Source organism: Astatotilapia calliptera, chromosome 4 (assembly GCF_964374335.1).
Source record: "Astatotilapia calliptera chromosome 4, fAstCal68.1, whole genome shotgun sequence".
In the NCBI taxonomy this organism is placed as follows: Eukaryota; Metazoa; Chordata; class Actinopteri; order Cichliformes; family Cichlidae; genus Astatotilapia; species Astatotilapia calliptera.
Genome location: NC_137425.1, coordinates 34,019,378 through 34,040,055, shown reverse-complemented (window position 1 = coordinate 34,040,055; position 20,678 = coordinate 34,019,378). Strand labels below are relative to the sequence as shown.

General features: G+C 42.6%; 3 protein-coding genes across 3 annotated transcripts; 1 reads left to right on the top strand and 2 right to left on the bottom strand.

Moving 5' to 3' along the window:
* Nucleotides 1–640: 640 nt before the first annotated feature.
* LOC145428488 (uncharacterized) lies at nt 641–3,487 on the bottom strand. Its single transcript, XM_080300700.1, has 2 exons — nt 3,484–3,487; nt 641–3,070 (listed from the first exon to the last, which is right to left on the bottom strand). The coding sequence occupies exons 1-2, from the start codon at nt 3,485–3,487 to the stop codon at nt 2,301–2,303; spliced, it is 774 nt and encodes a 257-aa protein (XP_080156826.1). The 3' UTR covers nt 641–2,300.
* On the bottom strand, nt 2,972–8,639 carry LOC113019953 (uncharacterized). Its single transcript, XM_080300522.1, has 3 exons — nt 8,482–8,639; nt 5,760–5,935; nt 2,972–4,670 (listed from the first exon to the last, which is right to left on the bottom strand). Exons 1-3 carry the CDS (start codon nt 8,612–8,614, stop codon nt 3,627–3,629), a joined length of 1,353 nt encoding a protein of 450 aa, XP_080156648.1. The 5' UTR covers nt 8,615–8,639; the 3' UTR covers nt 2,972–3,626.
* A 5,583-nt stretch (nt 8,640–14,222) lies between these two features.
* eci1 (enoyl-CoA delta isomerase 1) lies at nt 14,223–19,922 on the top strand. Its single transcript, XM_080300521.1, has 7 exons — nt 14,223–14,376; nt 14,880–15,002; nt 16,241–16,368; nt 16,526–16,672; nt 16,799–16,920; nt 17,270–17,448; nt 19,359–19,922. The coding sequence occupies exons 1-7, from the start codon at nt 14,328–14,330 to the stop codon at nt 19,523–19,525; spliced, it is 915 nt and encodes a 304-aa protein (XP_080156647.1). The 5' UTR covers nt 14,223–14,327; the 3' UTR covers nt 19,526–19,922.
* The last annotated feature ends 756 nt before the right edge of the window (nt 19,923–20,678 follow it).

Below are 20,678 nucleotides of genomic sequence, written 5' to 3'. Positions count from 1 at the left end.
AGATGGCAGCACTGCATGTACAAGGATGCCAGCTGCCGTTAAACCCCGAAGAAGAAGAAGAAGCTGTGTCCCAGAATTCATAGTGCGGCCCACCTCAGTTTCCAACAATGGCGGCAGCTAGCTAGTTTTAATATTACTCTTATTATTCTTTCTGGGTCACAAAATAAACGTTTAACATATTTTCAGGCGAGAATGTAGCTGTGGAAACCTCAAATATCTGCTCAGTTTATCAGGACACCACATATTTTCAAAAGCGCTCCGACGTTTTCGGAGACGTCTGTTACCCACCAGCTCGATAGCGAGCCGGGGGCGAGGCTCACTAGAGCCGTGAGAACACCGGACTCCCGGCAAATCGTTTTCAAACCCACCGCCGTCTTTTGCTACTCAGGTTAAACATGATACATAAGTCACTTAGATAACTTAACAATGTTATTGTTTGGCTTTTTTCAGTGTTTTATTTGTTCCTGAGTAAATTGGTTTGTCTGAGATTAAAGTTATAGTTTTTACACAGCTGAATAAACGTCAAGCAGACAGCTGATTATCAGAAGTGTGAGATGCTCCAGAATTTACTCCGGTGTCCTGTTATATTTTAGATAGCAAGGAGTTTATTAAACTTCACCGAAACAATCTGCAAACTTCATTAAAATTCAATAAACTCTCATCTTGTCTTTATTTTTAGTTAGCACAAACACTTAAAGCTGTAAGCTAATGATAGTTATATAAGAGCAGATGCTGCTGGTGCAATAAGCTGTACGTTTTACGTCCAATGGATGATGATCTGATTAGTCGACTATCAAAATAATCGTTTGTGGCAGCCCTAACTGTATTGTAAAGATAGGAAAATGGAATTTTTAGGAAAACCAATCCAAAAGATTTTTGACAAGGTTCCTGGAAGTATTCCATGATGGCTCCTGAGTGAAAGTATTGCTGTGTCCAAATTCAAGACCTGCATCCTTCGAAGGACCCGGCCTTCACGGTCAACATAGGCCGGGTCCTTCGAAGACCCAGAAGGCTGGAAGTGCGAGGCTGTGAAATGGGACGGTCTAGCCTTCAGATTTGTGTCACCGCTGTCTCAGTGGAGTTTAATAAAATCAGCCGTCTGCTCCTTGCTCCCTAAAATATAACAGGACACTGGAGTAAATTCTCCAGCATCTCACACTTCTGATAATCAGCTGTCTGCTTGACATTTATTCAGCTGTGTAAAAACTATAACTTTAATCTCAGCCAAACAGATTTAATCAGGAACAAATAAAACACTGAAAAAAGCCAAATAATAACATTTTTAAGTTGTCTAAGTGACTTATGTATCATGTTTAACCTGAGTAGTGTAAAACCGCGGGGTCTGAAAACGATGTGCCGGGAGTTTCCGCCTGCTCTAGTGAGCCTTGAACCCCGGCTAGCTATCGAGCTGGTGGGTAACAGACGTCTCCGAAAACGTCGGAGCGCTTTTTCAAATATGCAATGTCTTGATAAATCGAGCAGATATTTGAGGTTTACACAGCTACATTCTCCCTGAAAATATGTTAAAAGTTTATTTTGTGACCCAGAAAGAGGAATATTAAAACTAAGTAGCTGCCTCCGTTGATGGAAACTGGAATTGGCTGCACTATGAATTCTGGGACAGGTTGGGCATCGAAGGATACAACTGACCCATCCTTCAAATCTGGGGAAATGAAGGACGCATTTGTCGGACGCATTTGTCGGAGTCTTTGAATTTGGGCAGCTTTCGTCGCCTGGCTGTGATGTCATCGGTCTACAAATGCGGCCTCTGAATTTGGACACAGCTTATTTGGACTTTGGCTGAAGTCTATGCGAGCGGACTCTGGATATAAAAATCTAGCCCAAAAGTCTAACTGAATTAGCATCACTCATTTTTAGACAAAATAAAAGACTTAGTGTATTTTCATTGTGCATAGATTTTTTTGGGTGAAACAAACCGGCTATGTAATAATGCACAGGCTAAAACTGGACTATGTGTTTTAGCCTGTGCATTATTGCATGAACTATTCCATGTACTGATGAAATGCCATTCACAATATTTTTGCCCAGTATATGAAGTTCATGTGGAGGTTTTCTTATACATAAATTACATAAAGAATTAAAACTACTTGTGCTAGAATTGGTCTAAGCATAAGCATTAATATGCCTTTTTTAATTTATGCCTAAAATATTTTTTATTAATAAATGTCAACATTCTCAATTTGTGGTACAGTACCACATTGTAATGAAAAGAAATTGAGGTTTGTTTGATTGTTTCCTCTTTTTTGCTTGCAGTGGGTGCATCCATTTGTTTTTTGCCATCACAAAGTGGTTGTGGAGTGGTGCACGGTGAGCGTGTGCATGCGACGAGCTTGTGCGTGAGACTGTGTGCGTATGAGGCTGCGTACAGCGTGTCTGTATCTGGCAGACATCAGGTTGTACAATAAAGGATTGACGGCGGCACTGAGGTAGAAGAGCACGGAGGACACAAGATTAAAATACTGAGACAGATAATATAAAAAGTACAAGTGTGTATCAGGGGGTGCGTATGTGTCGCTGAAGACTGTGTCATTGTAGGTGTGGTCATAGTGCAGCTCTGTAGATGCTGCAGAATAGGCAGTTGTGGGGATGGGAGGCGCTGTTTCAGGTTTGTCATGTTGGGACTTTACGGTAATTGATAGCTTACTTTGCAGGCTGTGTGTGATTGTGTTTGTGCTTCTTTGCAGTTGGTTATGTGTGTTTCTGTTGTCTGGTTGTGTATTAATAACATGAGCCGAAACATTTTTATTTTGAGTGTGTCCATTATGTATGTCGGTCTTTTCATGTCGCCCTTTTGTGTGTGACATGATATGAGAGTGCAAGGACAGTGTTTCAGTGTTTATGTCCAGGTCTAAGTGGCTAGGTGGGTTAGTAACAGTGGGTATGGTGACATCTTTTCTGTCCATGCTGACATGCGTGATAGTGTCTGACTGGGAGTTAGTGTCCAGGTAAGTTTCCTGTCTCTCAGTCCCAGTGCCCAGAGAAAGAGAAAATATGGTTCGACCAACATGGAACGGCAGCCAACACAAGACGAACGCCAAGACGATCACTCCTGAAGAAAAAAAGATGAGAACATTAAGTCAGAACCGCCAACGTTCCAGATCGAGTCCTGACCAATCACAGCACGTACTACATGGACTACAGTATGCAAACGTCTTTGCCCACCCCTCAGTTTTTTTATATGTTGTTTTAAAAAATGGAAAATAGGCACAGCCATTAATGTAACCATGTACAAACATACATGGAAATACAGGTCGAATGAGCGTCTGAGTCAGTATTAGGTATGACTGCCTTTATGAACTCTCTCAGGCAGCTTTCGTCTAATTTCTTGAAGCAGTCTTCAGGAGTAGTTCTCCAGGCTTTTTGAAAGCTCATCTTTGGATGTTTGTGACCCTTTGGTTCCATTCTGTATCAAGCTGTTTCTATACGGCTCCATGACGGACAGGCTTCCAAGAACGAACTAACCCATCAACAACTCTACCAACGTAAATAAAACAAAAAACAAAACTGCTTGAATATCCCCCCCAAAACAAAAAACATGTCTTTCACCTGGCCGCCATACTGGTGAGAATTTAAAAGAATTTGAAATTGTGTGTGTGTGTGTGTGCTTACATATCTTTGTGGGGACCAAAAATTGGAAGTTTACTATGCTTGTGGGAACCAACAGCCTTTATGGGGATAAAATCCACGTCCCCACAAGTTTGAAGGTATTTTTGAGGCTCAAAATATGCTTTTAGTGTCAGGGTTACTATTAGGTTATGGTTAGGTTTAGGCATAGTGTGTGTGTGTGCTTCCTCACCCAGCATTTTGACAGTGTTCCTGTGACTCTGGTCTCTACGGCTGCTTTTTGGGCGGAGCCACAGTGTGCGCCCAATCAGACTATATACCACTCCCAGAATGCAGAGAGGTACCAAGAAATACAAATTGGAGAGAATCATCATGGCTGACAACAGGCCAGAGGAGATGGCAAAATGTGTACAGCGGCACTCTCTCTTGTCAGTCTCTCCCCCACGGCCTTCATTGGAGCTTCCGTCCAGTCCTCCTCCCTCGTCTTCCTTTTTGTTTTGCTGCTCTCCCTCTAATCCCATCTTTCCGTCTCCCTCCCTTCCATGTTCAACTGTATGTTTTTCAAGTTTCATTTCACCTTTGTCTTCCGGTGGCCTGTTATCTACTTCTGCTGTTTCTGTCTCCACTTTTTCTCCGATCCATTTCAGTTCACCAGCTCGTTCCTCCCAACTCTTTGTCTCTTTTTCACCCCACTTTATTCCCTCTGGGCCTCCATCCATGTGTCTGCTTTCTTTTTCTCCTCCACCCATCATAAACCCTCCCTGATCTCCTTCCCTGCCTGTCCACCCCCCGTCTTCTTTCCATTGGATGAGCCCGAGGTCTTCTCGTCCAACGTCCTCCACTCCAACCATGACCAGCACTGGTGCGGCACTCACAGCCGCACTCAGCCAGAGGCAGCCTATGATGGCCCGGGTTCTGCGCCGTGTCACTACTGTCTTGGCTGTGATCGGCCAGCAGACTGCCAGGTATCTCTCCAGGGAGAGGAAGGTGATGTGGAGGATGGTGCAGAAGGTGCAGCACTCTGAGAGGAACATAGTCAGCTTACAGGCAAGGTCTCCCAGGGGCCAGGGCCGGGGCCTCCAGAGCTTGGAGAGACAGAACAATTATTTTCCTCTGATTGCATTTTATACCTTTTTTAACCTGTAAAGAATATGTGAGCAGTGCATAGCATGTCAACAGACTCAGATAAGAACAAGTATTTAATATTAACTCAGCTGCTTAGTTTAAATGAACATTCTGAAAACTACTTTATTAACAGAGTGCTGCCTTCCTCCCCTCACCCCAACCAGTCACAGTAGATGGCCTCTCCTCCCTGAGCCAGCTCCTGCAGGAGGTTTCTTTCCTGTTATAAGGGAGTTTTTCCTTCCTACTAGCACCAAAATTGTGTGCTCATAGAGGGTTGTCTGATTTTTAGGGTTGTCTCCATTTTCTCCACTGTAGGATCTTTACATTACAATATAAAGCACCTTGAGGCACCTGTTGCTGTGATTTGGGGCTATATAAGTACAAAGAAACTGTTGGAAATTCAGTGCTCAGCTCAGTCTGAAGCCTGTCTTTGAGTTTGTACGTACACAGACCTCGTTATGTAAACCATGTTTTACTGAGCGTCTGCCATTCTGACAATATATATGAAAGAAAAATTAAAAACTTATTAGGGCTCTTTATTATTGTGGCAACATATGGGTTAGTTGTAACGTTTGTTCTTCAAGCTCTTGGCGTCTTACAGAATCAAAGGCCAGATCTGTCTTTGCTTGTGTTAATTAAGTTACGCTGCACAAGGAATATGATAAAAACCCATGCAACTAACAAAAATATGACTTGTTATTTATCCACATACTTAAAGTGATTGTGCCAAGCCTGCGATAGAAGAGTGATTTAAGATTTCTCTAAGTGTGACACTAGCTTTCAATGTAACAAGATTTAATTTAGAGGCAGGGGTCCCCCTGAGGGGAAGGCAACAATAACATCTTTAAACAATTACTAGAAAACACAAACAGGAAGCGAATCTATTGTGCCTGCTTTGTTCACCCAATGGAGTGATTTTCTGTGACTCGACTAAACCTAACTAACATCATGATCTGATTGCTTAGTGCCACAACGTGGCTGTAGGTCTGGTGTTCAGGCCAAAGTAAAGCAAGCATGCATTACAAAATATGCACTGTGTCAGTAGATACCTTATATAAATCCAGAGGCAGCAGCAGGAGTATCAGCAGATCACTAACAGCCATGCTGCTCAGGTAGAGGTAGGTGGAGGTTCTCATGTGTGGACGCAGCCAAACCACCAGAATTGTTAGTATATTTCCCAGGAGGCCAAATAACATCAGGGGGATGTAAATCACAGTCACGCACACTGCAAGAAGAAATAATTATCTGTTTTTATCAGATCTCAATTTGATCTGTTTCCATCTATCTTCCTCATATACATAACACACACACACACACATATATGTACATATATACAGGGCTGCACATACGTGGTCCGCAGGTGTGCATGCGCTGTCAAAATAAAAAACGTGCACCAGATAAGAAGTTGTCCGCTAGAGTGGGATTTTCATGGCACCACATCTCTGTGCGTTCATCATTTGTTTGAAGCCAGCTCACCTCCTGCAACCACTTTTCCGAGAATACGCGCTTCTTTTGTGGTTCGGACTCCTGACATTTGTTTGGAGGTGGAGGAAAACCAAAGTAATTGCTTAAAGGAGCTTCTTCGACATCTTTAAGAGTTCTAAACAAACTCTGTCCTCCTCCAGAAAATCTTATGTACGCAAACGCGCGTCGCAATTTCTTATGTGGTGCGCGTCTTTTATTTTGACAGCGCATGCGCACCTGCGGACAACTTATGTGCAGCCCTGTATATATGTATATATATGCGTGTGTGTGTGTGTGTGTGTGTATTTTTTTTACATATTGTATAGATTTCTTTACAAATAATTCAATGAAACTATAGCCAGCAGCTGGTTAGCTTAGCTTAGCACCAACCATAGACTGTACATAAAGGTGGACATGCCTTTTCAGCACAGATAATAAAAAGGATCAACATTTCCAGATACTAGACAAAGAGTGTAGCTAGAATCATGTCCTCATATTACCACCGCTGCCTGCTTGATATAATGAGAAAACGACAAGGAGAATGCAGGGTGGATCTGCCTGGAAACACAGGCTTCACAGGCTAGCAACATGTGAAATACCTGGAAAGGCTTCTGACTCTAATAAGGACGTCATTAGAGTCAGACCTTTTATTTCTTAGAAGAGTTGCCCCCCTTTCCTTATCACTGACTGCATACAAGGAGAAAATAAAACCAGTCAATGATAAGGCCAGTGTTGCCAACTTAGCGACTTTTCACAACAAGCAGCGGTGCTGCCGTGGGCACCTCGCCCGTGCCAAAGTGCTCACGGGCGGAGGATAGTCCTCCCCCAGCAGGTGATTTTCACCCCTATGCGTCCAAACTGCAAATGAATCGCACATGAGCGAAGCCGCTGCTCCCGCACTGACTGTAACGCAGTCAGTTCTTCTTTTACTCTTATGCTGTTTTGTGGATCACAAGGTTTAAAACTACTAATAAACACACAAACACACACAGAGTACCTCCACCAGAGCGCCTATTTCGGATCACAGCCGGTCCAAGCCCGGGTAAAGGAGCAGGGTTGGAATTGTGACATTAAAAAACAATAATTGCTAAAAGAAATTTAATTTGTAGTTCTAAATAAACTCTAACTGCATTTTTTACTCACTTTATGTCTCTTCCACGATGTTATTTTTCTCTCCTACAACATAGGTTACAATGACGTTAGCATGACCAATTGTGCAAATTAGGCGATGACATCGTTTAGCTTTAAGCCAATAGCGATTTTCCTTAATGAGGAGTTGGCAACACTGGCTAAGGTTGCAGTGTCCCTCAGACTGACATTCAGGTCAGGCCCCCTGCTTGTAAAGTCTGGATTTAAAACATCAGCTTGAGCTTTCAAAACACAACTTCAATAACCATGTGTGGTGTTTCTTGTTATATACACTTTTATATACGCTCTGGACACAAAAAGTGGAAATGGAGAGTGCTAGCTAATAAACAAAAAAAGAAGAAAAGAAAAGGAAACCCTATATGTCATAGGTGTCAAACTCTGGCCCGCGGGCCAAATTTGGCCTGCAGCCTAATTACATTTGGCCCATGAAGCCATACCAAATTACTATTAGAGCTGGCCTACTGGTATTATACAGCTAATATATATATTGTTTAGTATTAAGCTTTGCTTGTTGCATATTCAGTTTTTCAGCAAAACGTGTTTGAGTCCATAAGAAAAGATTCATTCTTAAATCTGGAGGAATAAATATATTTCAATAAATATTAACGTTAGCCCGCAACTTTGTTCCAGTTTTGACCTTTGGCCCACTGTGTGTTTGAGTTTGACACCCCTGCTATATGTTAAGATAAGCAAACGAGCCTCTGGCATTAGATTTCAGTGCCTTGTGCCATGTTTACATCAGATAAAGTTTACTACTGATATTGACAAATTTAACTAACAGGGACATGTAACCATGCAAGCTTGCACGAACATCTCACAACACAATCCACTGCTGATGAGTTGCTTAGATGTGAGTTGCACAACCCATGAAACCAATCCTTTTATTTAGCCTAAAACCACATGTACAGAGCAAATCAGGTTCCTGGAGTGAATCAAGCAGTACTCAGCATCACCCAGAAAACAGCATTATACACCCAAACTACTTTAACACCAATGGAACGTAAGAGAAAATATGACTTTGAAATATTCAGATACCACAATTTCCTTCAATCAACAATTTGTTCTTTTTCTTTCTAAAGAGAAAGATGCGCTGTAGCTGCAGGTTTTTATTTTTATTATTTTATTTCTAAGACTACTTTTACAACTGTGTTTACCCACCTAATTCAATCAGTCCAAACATAGGTTCCTCCCAGTGGCACTCTTGGTTGGAGCAGTCCTCCGGGAAGCCGGACGTAAGGCCGCAGTTTTTTTCTCCACAGCCACGGCCCCCGTCTACATCCATCAAATCCATGATGGGTGGGGTGCGAGGGGGGAAAGGGTGGGCATCGACAAGAAAAGTGACAGCAGGAAAAGCAGCGGAGTATGTCCCCCGGGTTACAGGGTGCAGAGGTGACGCACGCTGATGGATTTCCTATGGCGCTCGATAGCAGCCGACGCTGACAGCGATGTTCAGGGGAGAGAAACAGTCCAGTTGGAACGAAGAAAAAACACATTTAGACGGGTTTACAAGACAAAGTGTTGGCGATGTAAGTGAGTACAGTTAAATTAAAGGTTAACAACAACATTATAGAGTACACACCAGTGTTTACATCGGCCCTAGCTCCAAAGTCACAACTTTATAACATCAAGAAAACCAGTATACAAATATGGGGACATGCATATTCAACACTGACTGTAATGGTCCGTTTCTCCAAGCAATACTTTTGTTACCATGTGGAACAAATAATATCAATGAAAACAACAACAACAAAAACATACATATTTTTTGTATTAGCATTTTCAGATTGAAAAATTAGCCACATGCAAAAACACAGTTATAACCTAAAATACTCACTGACTGAGCCTCGGCGTGTCATGTATCGCTGCTGCGCACACACGTCTGCCTTGGCCGTGACTTACACACCTACCATCTCTCTCTCTCTCTCTCTCATGTCTTACTGTGTACAGCACCCTGCGCACAACATACCTCTTTTACACTACGCCACCTGATGTTTCCTAAGATGCCACCGGCTGTTTCATGTCGTAATGAAATCAAACTTGTTTCAGGACACCTTGTTCTTGTTCAGATGTATCTTTGTAAACCTTTTCTCTGATGGCCGTTTCAGTCAGAAGAGGCTTTCTCGTACAACTCGTCCATTATGAGAAGTTCGTGTTCTTTTTCTAATTGTGCTGTCATGAATATTCGCATTCAGCACGTTAATCGAGGCCTGTGAGATAATAATAATAATAATAATAACTTTATTTATAAAGTGCTTTCAAACAAAGTGCTGTACAACTAAAGGGATAAATAAAATAAAAGTGATACATAGCAACACAGGTAAGAGACACAAGACAAGTTAAAAACAATAAAAATGTAAAAACTAAAAGCCACAGAATTAAGACATGTAGGATGAACAAATGTGTCTTCAACTTAGCTGTAAAAACCTCCACAGAGCAGCCTGCTGAATATCTTGAGGGAGGTTGTTCCACAGAAACAGGCACGAACTTTTAGAAGGCCAGAGTCCTGAGATCGGAGAGCACGAGAACCTGACAAGGTAGCCAATGCAGAGATCTCAGCAGAGGGGTAATGTGCTCAAATTTCCCAGTTCTTGTTAAAATGCGAGCAGCTGCATTTTGCACCATCTGTAGACCTCTAAAACTTTTCTTTGGTAGGCCAATAATCAATGCAGGAAGACACAAATGCATGGACAAGAACCTCTGCAGTGTCGCTTGACAGAACTTGTCTGATTCTGGCGATGTATCTCCTGGGTGTTTTGGAGTTTGTCCGAGTATTTCACAGTCTGAGCTTGGGGTGAATTTGATGAGATGTCCACACCTGGGACGATTGTGGCATTGTGTTAATACCTGAATGTTTCAAACCAGCAAACTGCCAAACGTTCTGCTTTTATAGGTGCGCTCACAGTCGCTGATTATCAGTTAACCAGGTTCATTCTCTTGATTGTTACAGATACAGAACGGTTGTTCTTCGTTTGTGACAAACTTTATTTTTCTCGTGACTGTTTATAGTTCTGAAGTGGAAATTTAAAGCTCTAAAAGAAATAACTTTCTGAGTTTTAAAAAAACCTCTTGGATTGTTAGCTCAGCTTGGTCCCTAACAGGACAATACATTCATGTATTTTACTCAAAGATGTTGTCTAAGCATTTACTTCTGTCTCATAACTATGTACAAATCACTGTCCTTATTTGGAGCAGTTTTTAATTTGTACTTAAAGGTGGAGGCCATAAAACACGAAGACTCATGAACACAATGTATCACAATGGTCATAAGGTGATGTTTTCAAACTTGGCACAAATATTCTCATGGAAAATATCACTGTCATCTCATACAACAAGGTTTTCTCAAGAAGCATAATTAATTCATGAGCAATTATAACATTTTTCACATTTTGTTGATTTTGTTTGTGGGGATAGGTTAATTGAAAAATCTAAATTGCCCATAGGTGTGGATGTGAGTGTGGATGGTTGTCTGTCCCTGTGTGTTGGCCCTGCGACAGACTGGTGTACCCCACCTCTCGCCCTATGACAGCTGGGATAGGCTCCAGCACCCCTGCGACCCTGAAAAGGATAAGCGGATAGATGGATGGACATTTTGTTGATAATCCAAGTGATCCCAAACAATCAAAGAGTTGGCAGTTCGTCTTGTAACCGGAAGGTTGCCGGTTCGAGCCCCGGCTCGCACAGTCTCGGTCGTTGTGTCCTTGGGCAAGACTAGAGATGGGTATCATTTAGGTTTTATCCGAAACCGGTACTTTTGAAACTGTGCCGGTGCTTAAACGGTGCTCGAACCGGTCCTTAAAGAATGGAGAACACAAACTTTGTCCAAAAACCTCTCATGTTCAGCTGTTTTTTTGTAAAAAGATAACAATGTTAGCCTTTTCTGCAGCTATGGAGCATATATGGTATCACTCTTGGCTGGAAGCAGTGCTTAAACAATGGAAAAAACACAAACTTTGTCCAAAAACCTCTCATGTTTAACTGTTTTCCACTTTTTCTTTGGTCATTTTAGCCTTTTTGGCCAGGGTGAAGGGAGTATCTGCCATCAAACAAGAGGACAGCCGCATGTAGCTATGATGATGTTTGCTAGTTCACCTTACGTGCATTAATGTAATAACGTGGTTAGCCTACTCAACGTAAATTACACACGAACAACATTAAGCTACTCACGCAGAGAAGAACGGCTGCTGCTGCATCATCATCCTCATCATTTCTGCTACACTGGCAGGGCTAGGGGCCAGGACTCTCCTCTTCGGGTTTTTGGATCTGGATGTTTACGCCATTGCTCTGTCTGCAGTCTAAACCTAATCCTAACAGTAAACAGTAAGCGTTCTTATGTAGCGCTTTATATAACCTGCCTCATTCACTCATTTACAGAAGCACTTAAAAATCTCTGAACATGGAATGATAGATGTTCTCCAATTCATCAAAGAGCAACTTGTGTTTGAGTATCTTCCCCAAGGATACATTGGCATGCAGACTGGAGCAGCCAGGGTTTGAACCACCAGCCTTCCAGTTAGTAGATGACCTGCTCTACCTATTGGGTAGGAAGTCTTTGATATTTGCTAGAGTTATTTTTTTTTTTCGTCATCTGTTTGCAAAGACTTGTAAGAACAATTCAATGAGTATATAAAAAAATTAGGTCAGGGTTAGTCAGTGATGATGATTTATACCTCAGAGGGTTAACAGTTATCTGTGGGTGAAATGTGCATGTGTAAGGAGCTTGGTGACTTTGTTGGTGGTTTTGCCTAGAGCAAAAAACGCTTCTGGAAGGGATGAGCCATCTTATGAGCTTTTGAAGCTCATAGAGATAATTTGGTTTTAAAGGAAGTCGTATCATTGCTCAGGTCAGTTGCCGGCAGAATGGAAATGGGTTGTTTTTCTAGCTGTCAGACTTGGCGATGAAAACAATTGTTTCAGCCACACAGTACTTCTACAATAAAATGATGTCTATGATGTGTTCTTTTCTCGATAGACAAAAACTTGAAGCAGTTTACATAAATACAATTTTATATCAACTGACCATAAAATAGATAGCACAGTGGCACAACAAGAAGGTCCTGGCTTTGGCCTTTCCGTGCAGGGGTTTGCATGTTTGTGTGGTACTCTGGCTTCCGCTCACAGTCCAGACATGCAGTTATTGGGATTAGGTTAATTTGAAAATGGTGGTAGGTGTGAATGTGAGCATGAATAATCTCTCTGTGTTAGCCGTGTGACAAAGTGGTGACCTGTCCAGGGTCTTATGGCAGCTGGGATAGGCTCCTTGCCCCCCATGACCCTGACTTGGATAAGCAGAAGAGGATGGAATTAAAGTACATCTACATGATGCTCATAATGTCCTTAAAGGGACTTTCTTAATCCATCTATTCTCTTATGCTTATCCAAATCCCCCAAAGGAAGCATTGTTTTACCAGCAGGCATGTTTTCAGATGTCTGCTGCTGTATTTTTTAAAGCCCTGCCCCCATTTCTTCTGGGGGCGGGATTTCCTTTTCCCAGGTCACCATAGTAAATAAAAATGCTTCTCAGTGACTTGCCTGGTTAAATAATGAATTACATTAATGTGATGTACTATGTTTTTGTACAAATTGGTCTTGCACAGAAGTACAGCCCCGCTCTAGTTCAACTTCAGTTGATGTCTCTTCAACACAAAACAGATTTTTTGAACATTTTTGGATTATTTGATAGCTTTACTTCATTTTGAAGGTTTTTAGCTAGTTTGGAGATCAGAAATATACAAAAAGTAGCTTTTAAGTACCTTGTATTTTTCATTGATTATATGGTGATTTACGATACAGGGTTTCTTTGAGCATCAGGGATGTTGGCTAGTTGGTAATCCTGGGTTCTCTATCCCTCGTTTCACTATACCCGGCTCGCAAACATTATCAGTGGGGTGTGTGATTATTGATCACACGATGAGTTTCTGTTGTTTATTTTGGTATAGATGTCGGTCTGTTAATTAGACTGAGCTCAATGTTTTGATTGTTTTTCCTGTCTTGCTTCTGTGGATCACCTGTGTTTCCTGGAGTCAGTCGGCCATCGGTCTAAATGAAGAGAGTATGACTGACTGGAGCACAAGAGCAGTGAGGCAAATTATAGGAGTGATTTTCTGTAGTCTGTGACACTTTATGAATATATGGATGAACAGTACCAATACTATAGTTACCCACAATCAAAAGGCATGGCAGCAGGAAGAAGGATTACCTTTGAGAAAAACAATCCAGACGAGTAAAAACTCATCATATGTATATCTCGAGATGATGTGCACCATGTCCTCAAAAAGTCTGAAGAAACTGGACAAGTGGAGGACAAAAGAAGAAGTGACGGGACTGAAAACCCATGTACAGCAGATGAACAGCATCTGGAAGTCATGTCCTCAAGAAACAGGAATAAACCAGCAAATAGTAAAGCACAGTTCTGTGCATTTGAACCTGTGGTGTTGTGCATTCATATCAAAACTGATGGGATTATGAATTCAGAAAAGTACTATCAGAGTTTAATCCACCATGCAATACCATCTGAAAAGTGTCTGATTGGTTAAGCCTTAATTTTTTTCATCAGGGCAATGATCCCAAACACACTGCCAATGCAGAAAAAAAGACCTGGATAGAGGAACTATTCCTGAAGAAACAACAAGAAAGCTGCCTAAGAGAGTTCAGGCTGTGTTGGAGGATAAAGGGCCTCACACCAAATATTAACTAACTAAATTGCGCAAACTCGGTTTTTGCCTCATATACTGTATTTGCATGTTTGCTTAAATGGCTGCACTTATTTTATATTTTTCTTACAAAACATGAAGAGATGACTGGTGGCTCAAGAAGCAAAAAAAAAAAACTAAATAAATTACTGAGGAGGAGATTCTTTGGCAGGATTGAAAATCATGAAGCCAGCCAACCAGAAGGTGGCGCTATTCCGTCACAACACAGTCAAACTAAAAGCCTGTTTCTAAAAGACCCGGTGAAGAAGACCAGACGCTAAAGACGAGAACGGGAGGACGTGACTGTCTGAGCGAATGAAAATGGCTTTGAGGGCATGTTTGAGGACCAAGCCGGGTTTAACAGGTAGGTTTGGGAGTTTCGGGGGGAGAAAGTCCGAGTTTGTGCGTCTCTATTTCCTCACAACACACCGAGCTCCTGCTGCCGACGGTGCGCTGCAGAAACTGGAGCAAAGGTCGCAGCGCTTGTCTCTTTATGTCGGTGTGTGCAACTCCACTCACCCACAACACGGGAGCTGAGAGCGAATACGAGGCTGAACGTGTAAAGAAGCGTGTGTTTGTTATGTGCTGCATGCCAGCTGTTAGCTTTAGCTGTCTGTCACAGAGGCTCCGGAAACAAAAGCTCATGAGAAACTGTTTTTCTGTTCATTAGCGAAAGAAAAAAATGTTTTCGTGCATCATTTCAACTTGGATCTCTTCAAACTATTAACACGACTGCACATTGATACGTATTATATCAAGTTCTATAATAAGTATGCTACATGGCTGTTTCCTGTCTTTTGAATGTGTGTGTTGCTGCTTTGTGACCGATGACTTTGAACTGAGCCAGTGTGCTGTGTTCCTGTGCAGGTCTTCTGTCCCAGCTCTCCTGCAGCGGTCATGCTGCTGCTCGCAGGGCTCCTGCGCTTGTTGCTCAGCGGAGCAGCAGCTCCACCTCACAGAAGATCAAAGTGGATTTTGACCAGAGCTCAGGTGAGCATTTTGCTAATACGACTGTGCAGGTGAAAGGATGCTTTGTAAATGAGACGTGAAGTACAACTGTGAGTGAGTTGTTCTAAATATGTAGGGGAAGGTCATGTAAATACAGATGTGTGGAAAATTCAGCTGGCTCTGCCTGTAAGTCTCTTGTCCCACAGACATTAACTCCCCCTGTTTAACTCCAGCTGGCACATGAGGCAGTTCTCCAGCTGTAGCATGTTCAGCTCGGAGCTGAGCGAGCACCACGATCACCAGGGGGAGTTGGAGTCCGTCTGCTGGACTAGAAGAAGCCAAATTACATCAAGGGCAGCCACAACAGAAATACCTGTGACTCACCAAAGCTGCATTGTAATGAAATTAAATAAAAGTTATTGTCCAGCATAAAAGGAGCATTTTTAAAAGCTGAGGCGCGTAGCAAGCTTAGAGCAGCGTGATGGATAATGCAAACCCAGCAAAAAAGCAACTGTGTGAATATTTAAAACAACAGTTGATGCTCAAGGCTATTAACCAACCCAGGGAGGTGTAATACACTTCGATAAAATCTTCTTCTCCATCAGAAAAACAATGTTAGTATATTTATTATGCTATAATAAATAGCATCTTATATATTACTCGCCTCCCAGTCTGACTGCGAGGAGACAGAGGGGGGAGGGGCAAAAAAACCTGGCAAATCAAATATGTGGATCTGGTGCTGCGATGACTGACTGAGCCCATAAAGTCATCAGGAAAGTGTTTACTGAGGCTAGGAGCTTCTCCCACACTTTTATAGGGCTGTGTCATTGATATTGATGTCCGCAGTGCCGTGTAGAGTGAAATCCAATAACGTGGGCGATTAAAGTAGAAAAGAATTTATCAGCGTGGTGGCCCCCAAAGCCCCTCCTCTCACCACATCCAGAGCAGAGCCAAGCCTCTGGGAGACCGCTGAGGTGAGTTTCTCACATCACTGTCAGTCCAATTAAAGTGTTAAAGCACCTTAGCGGGTGGATACACCCGTATGAATCAATATCCTCTCACCCCATTGACTTAATTAGTCGGATGCAAAGTGCAGCAGGCCGGCGATCGCTCAGGTTGTTTGTCTTTCCTCTCAGGGATCACTAATTTGAGTTTAATCCAGTGTGACCTCAGCTGCCATCATCAGCAGACACAAAGCATGCAAAATCTCCATCGCAGGTTTCCTGGCGCAGCAATCACTGCAGCATTCAAGTGAATGATCATGGCCTCTGTCTCTGCAGGTGTGGCAGTGATGCACATGCAGAGTCCTCCTGTCAACAGTCTTAGTTTAGAGTTTCTCACTGATGTCTGCATTGCTCTTGAGAAGCTGGAGATGGACAAGAGCTGCAGAGGCCTCGTCGTCACCTCGGTACAGTTAAAGCAGCTTTGTGCAGATGGACTAACATCTGTGTTACAGTGAAGTCTTTCATGTTTACAGTTCCACAGCTGAAGTTTGAACATGCTAAGTATAATGACAGTTTATCCAGCGGGTTTAGCTTCTGGATGTGTTTTACCCTGAAATCCAGAGCCAGCCCAAGGTGTTCTCAGCCGGGCTGGACATCTTGGACATGTATGGGAAGAGTCCAGAGCACTGTGCGGAGTTCTGGAAAGCTGTGCAAGAGATGTGGCTCAAGTTCTATGGCTCCAACATGATCACTATAGCAGCAGTCAATGTACGTATAGAACAACGCAGCACCTACCTCCACACTGTCTGCACCTCACACAAGGACAGAGTGGTGCATTCTGGGGGGCAAACACACTGAAATAAGCTTGCGGGCTTCTCGTTACTCGTCACCCAGGGCTCCAGTCCTGCAGGAGGCTGCCTGCTGTCGATGACATGTGACTACAGAATAATGGCGGATAACCCTCGTTACAGCATCGGTCTCAATGAGACCAAGCTCGGCATTGTAGCACCTTTTTGGTAAGAAATTACACCAACACTAATTACAATAATAATTGATAGTACCAGCAGCAAGGTAGAAACACAGTTTACATGCATTAGTCTCATTTAAGCTCAGTGAATGCGAGAGGTTTGCAGTTAGCTTCTTCTTGCATGGTTCTCCTGCGCTGTAACGCCGCTGCTCATGTTGTGGAGATAAAAACAAAGAACTCATTTCAGTCTCACTGCGGTTCATCTTTTTGAATCGGGGTTTGTATAATTTTGTGCCAAAGCCCCTAAAACCAATACAACTTCTCAGTTTAAAAACTGTTTTATTAACATTTCACACCCATCTTTGTTTTGTCTTGTCACTGTAAAACTGCTCCTGCAGGTTTAAGGACACTATGGTAAGCACAGTCGGACATCGGGCCACAGAGATGGCCCTACAGTTGGGGCTGCTCTACAGCCCTGCAGAGGCCTTGAAGATAGGATTGGTGGACCAGCTGGTGCATGAAGACCAGGTCCTCACTACAGCCACAGAGACCATGACCAAGTGGTTGGCTATTCCAGGTATACTAAACATCAGTTATACTTGTCATTTTTTCCACCTGTGGTGCTGCAACTTGGTCTGCACAATATGTTCATGTGTATGTCAGGTTATTGCTGCCAAAAAGATTCACCTGAGTCAAGATTTCTAATCTTGTTTCTATTCAAGATAAAGTAAAAAGTCTGACAGCTCTTTGGTCATTTGACCACATTTTGAAGTCAAGGTAAAAATGTCTCCGTCTGTCCTCTTCGCTGCTGTGCTGCTCATATGTGTCATAATCAACACAGGAGAACCTAGAACAAAGTTTAAACGGTCGTCCTATTATCTCAATGCTGCTGTGGGTTTTTTTCAGTCAAACAGATGTTAGATGGAAATGTGTGATCACCTCTGTAAAATCAGACGTTTTGGCACGTTGAGGTTTTGGAGTATTCAGGTGGTTAATTCCACGGTCTTCACAAGGTCGAACTACAACACTCTACAACAAACAAAACGAGCTACATGTCTGAGACTACAGGCTCAGTTAGCATGTTAGCACTTGTCAACATTTCAAGACCAGACAAGCATGACTCATTTGACACCAAAGCGGAAACGTTTGAACATAATGTTGCATGGTGCAGTCAGTGAGTCGATCATAAGCACGTCATGCATCTATCCAATATCGAAAGCTTTGCCCAAATTGTGCCACGATCCCTTCACAGCAGCCAACCTACAACAGACGTGCTGGAAATGAAAAGAATCGAGGTTTTGCAGTGGCCCCGTCAAAGTCCAGACGTCAGCTGGATTGAAATGCTGCGACCTTATGAAAGAATTCTCCCCAAACCTCAATGAGCTGGAGTCGCACTATAAAGACAAACTGGCCAAAACTCCTCCGACGATGTGAGACTGAAAGTCGTGCAGTCAATAACGACTTTATTGCTGTTCAAGGTAGTTCTGCAGTCTACTGCATCATGGGGAGTAAAACCAGGGTTCCTGCACACTATCAAAGACAAGGAAATGATGTTTTATTTAAAGTAGATTTATTTGTGTAGCTCAGGTGGTGGAGCAGGTCATCCACTGATCGGAAGGTTGGTGGCTCGACTCCTGGCTTCCCCTGGTCTATGTGCCAAATATCTTTGGGCAGGGATAGCTCAGTAGGTAAAGTGGTCTCCCCATGATCGGAAGGTCGGCGGTTCGAATCCACTTAACGGCTACCCTGAGGTACCCCTGAGCAAGGTACCGTCCCTACACACTGCTCCCCGGGCGCCTGCTTAGTGGGCTGCCCACTGCTTCACTGAGTGAATGGGTCAAATGCAGAGAAAAACAAGTAATTTCCCCATGGGGATCAATAAAGTATCCATTATTATTATTATTATTATTATTATTATTATTATTATTATTATTATACTAACCCCAAATTGCTCTGAATGTGTGTGAACATTAGCTATGAAGCACTTAGAAAGATGTGCTTGTGCGAATGGGTGATTGCACAAGTTGTGTAAAGTGCTTTGAGCGCTCAGATGAGTAGAAACGCGCTACATAAGAACCAGTCCATTTACCATTTGGGTAATAAAATTGCAGGTAACATTTCCAAGGCAGGTAGGAAAAAAATGAGCTGCTATCAGTGTATGTTTGTTTTAAGGTGAGGTGCCACGAACCCGCATGTAGGGAGATGTAACCTCGTACCTCAGAAGTGTCGATATGGGTGTATTTCCATCTGTACAGCAGTATTTAGTACATCCTGGTACTTGGCAGGATGTGCAGGAGGCAGAGAAAGAGCATAAGCTTTCAGCACCTGTTAGAAATGTCACTTTCCCACATAAGAAATAAAAGGTGCTCCACAATAGTGCTGCAATTGAATATATTTTGCAATGAATTGAAGCCCATGTCAGTATTCATAGAAGAAATTGTATATGAATGCACAGCTTCCTTACATGTGCATTTGTTTCATTTGCAGATCACGCCAGACAGCTCACAAAGTCCATGATGAGGAAGCCAACCATAGACAAGCTGGCGGCTAACAGAGAGGCTGATGTCAATAACTTTGTCAAGTTCATCACCAAGGACTCTATTCAGAAGTCCCTGGGGATGTATCTGGAGATGCTTAAGAGAAGAAAGGCTTAGAGAGGGGAAACATGTTTGCACACTTTGTAGCACCAGCTACAGATGTGATCTGACATCAGGCAGTGAGCAGTCTACATGTTTGGGGGATAAAACCCAGCATTTACCCCTCAAGGTGTTAATAAAAACACTCGAGGTTAGGGTGTGACTTTTTGTTTTGGTTTGAAGAGCCGTACACTCGGGCAACCTGCCGAGCCTTCTCCATCACTCAGCATTACCTGCAGTATGCTTACGCGAGCAAACTGCTAATTGTTGCAAAAGAGTCTCACATATGAAGAACTAACAGCAAATCTGACCTTTAGTGCATCTAAATGTGGCAAAGCCTTTGTCATCTCTAACAAATGTTTGGTTTTTACTGTGAAATATCCAAATAAATGTCTGGATTCATACATTAAATGGATTAAAGCGTGTGGTTCTCATTCATTATCTCTGTAACTCAGACGTCTCTACATTCAAATGACAGTTGAGAATGTTAAAAATTCAGCGCACAACCAAATCAAAATGAATCTTGCATTCTTATAACAAGGAGCATTTTTCATTCTTTGTATGTTTGTGTTTTGGACAATTGAATCAATATACGACACTTCAAAAGGACCTGAGTGTCAGCGCAACACAATCGGCTAAACTTCAGGTGTGCAGTGTCTCCACACTTTTCACTGTCACGTCCTGTGTGTGACAGACATGAATGACCTCTGCTGTGGTGCTCCCTGTTTTCTTTGAGCACTACATTTACACATTTAAGAGTATTACCCTCAAATGTGTTTGGATTTGTCAATGTGTGAGTCGTCTACTAAGCCTAAAGCTACAAGTCACTAATGTGACTCCTGGAAAAGTAAATGTTCTTTCATGTAAAGAGATGAAATCAGCACGTGTATTCACTTTAATATTACATCCTCGGGGGGGAGGCTAAGTATTTTGCAGCAGCTTGGTATTGAACTGCAAACCTTCCAATTAGTAGAACTGAACTACAGCAACCCCAACTCAACTGTTCAGCCAGGACAAGCAGTGCTTGTCTAGTCAGTTATACCAAAGCATAAGTGATGTGCTTCTACATCACTGCCATCTTGAGGCTGCAGTCAGCTATCGTCTCTCCAAGCACACTTCTCTTGGACGCTATTAGAAACTCTAGTGTCTCTATTTCCCAGGCGTCTTTAGC

What these genes read in the sequence shown, in the direction of transcription:
- eci1 (XM_080300521.1), top strand. Translation starts at nt 14,328, where the DNA reads ATGAAAATGGCTTTGAGGGCATGTTTGAGGACCAAGCCGGGTTTAACA. An exon ending in GAGGCCTCGTCGTCACCTCG is followed by an intron (nt 16,369 to 16,525) that starts GTACAGTTAAAG and finishes CCTGAAATCCAG; the next exon opens with AGCCAGCCCAAGGTGTTCTC. An exon ending in CAAGTGGTTGGCTATTCCAG is followed by an intron (nt 17,449 to 19,358) that starts GTATACTAAACA and finishes TTTCATTTGCAG; the next exon opens with ATCACGCCAGACAGCTCACA.
- LOC113019953 (XM_080300522.1), bottom strand. Translation starts at nt 8,614, where the DNA reads ATGGATTTGATGGATGTAGACGGGGGCCGTGGCTGTGGAGAAAAAAAC. An exon ending in GTTTGGACTGATTGAATTAG is followed by an intron (nt 5,936 to 8,481) that starts GTGGGTAAACAC and finishes TTCTTCTTGCAG; the next exon opens with TGTGCGTGACTGTGATTTAC. An exon ending in TGCCTCTGGATTTATATAAG is followed by an intron (nt 4,671 to 5,759) that starts GTATCTACTGAC and finishes TGTCTCTCCAAG; the next exon opens with CTCTGGAGGCCCCGGCCCTG.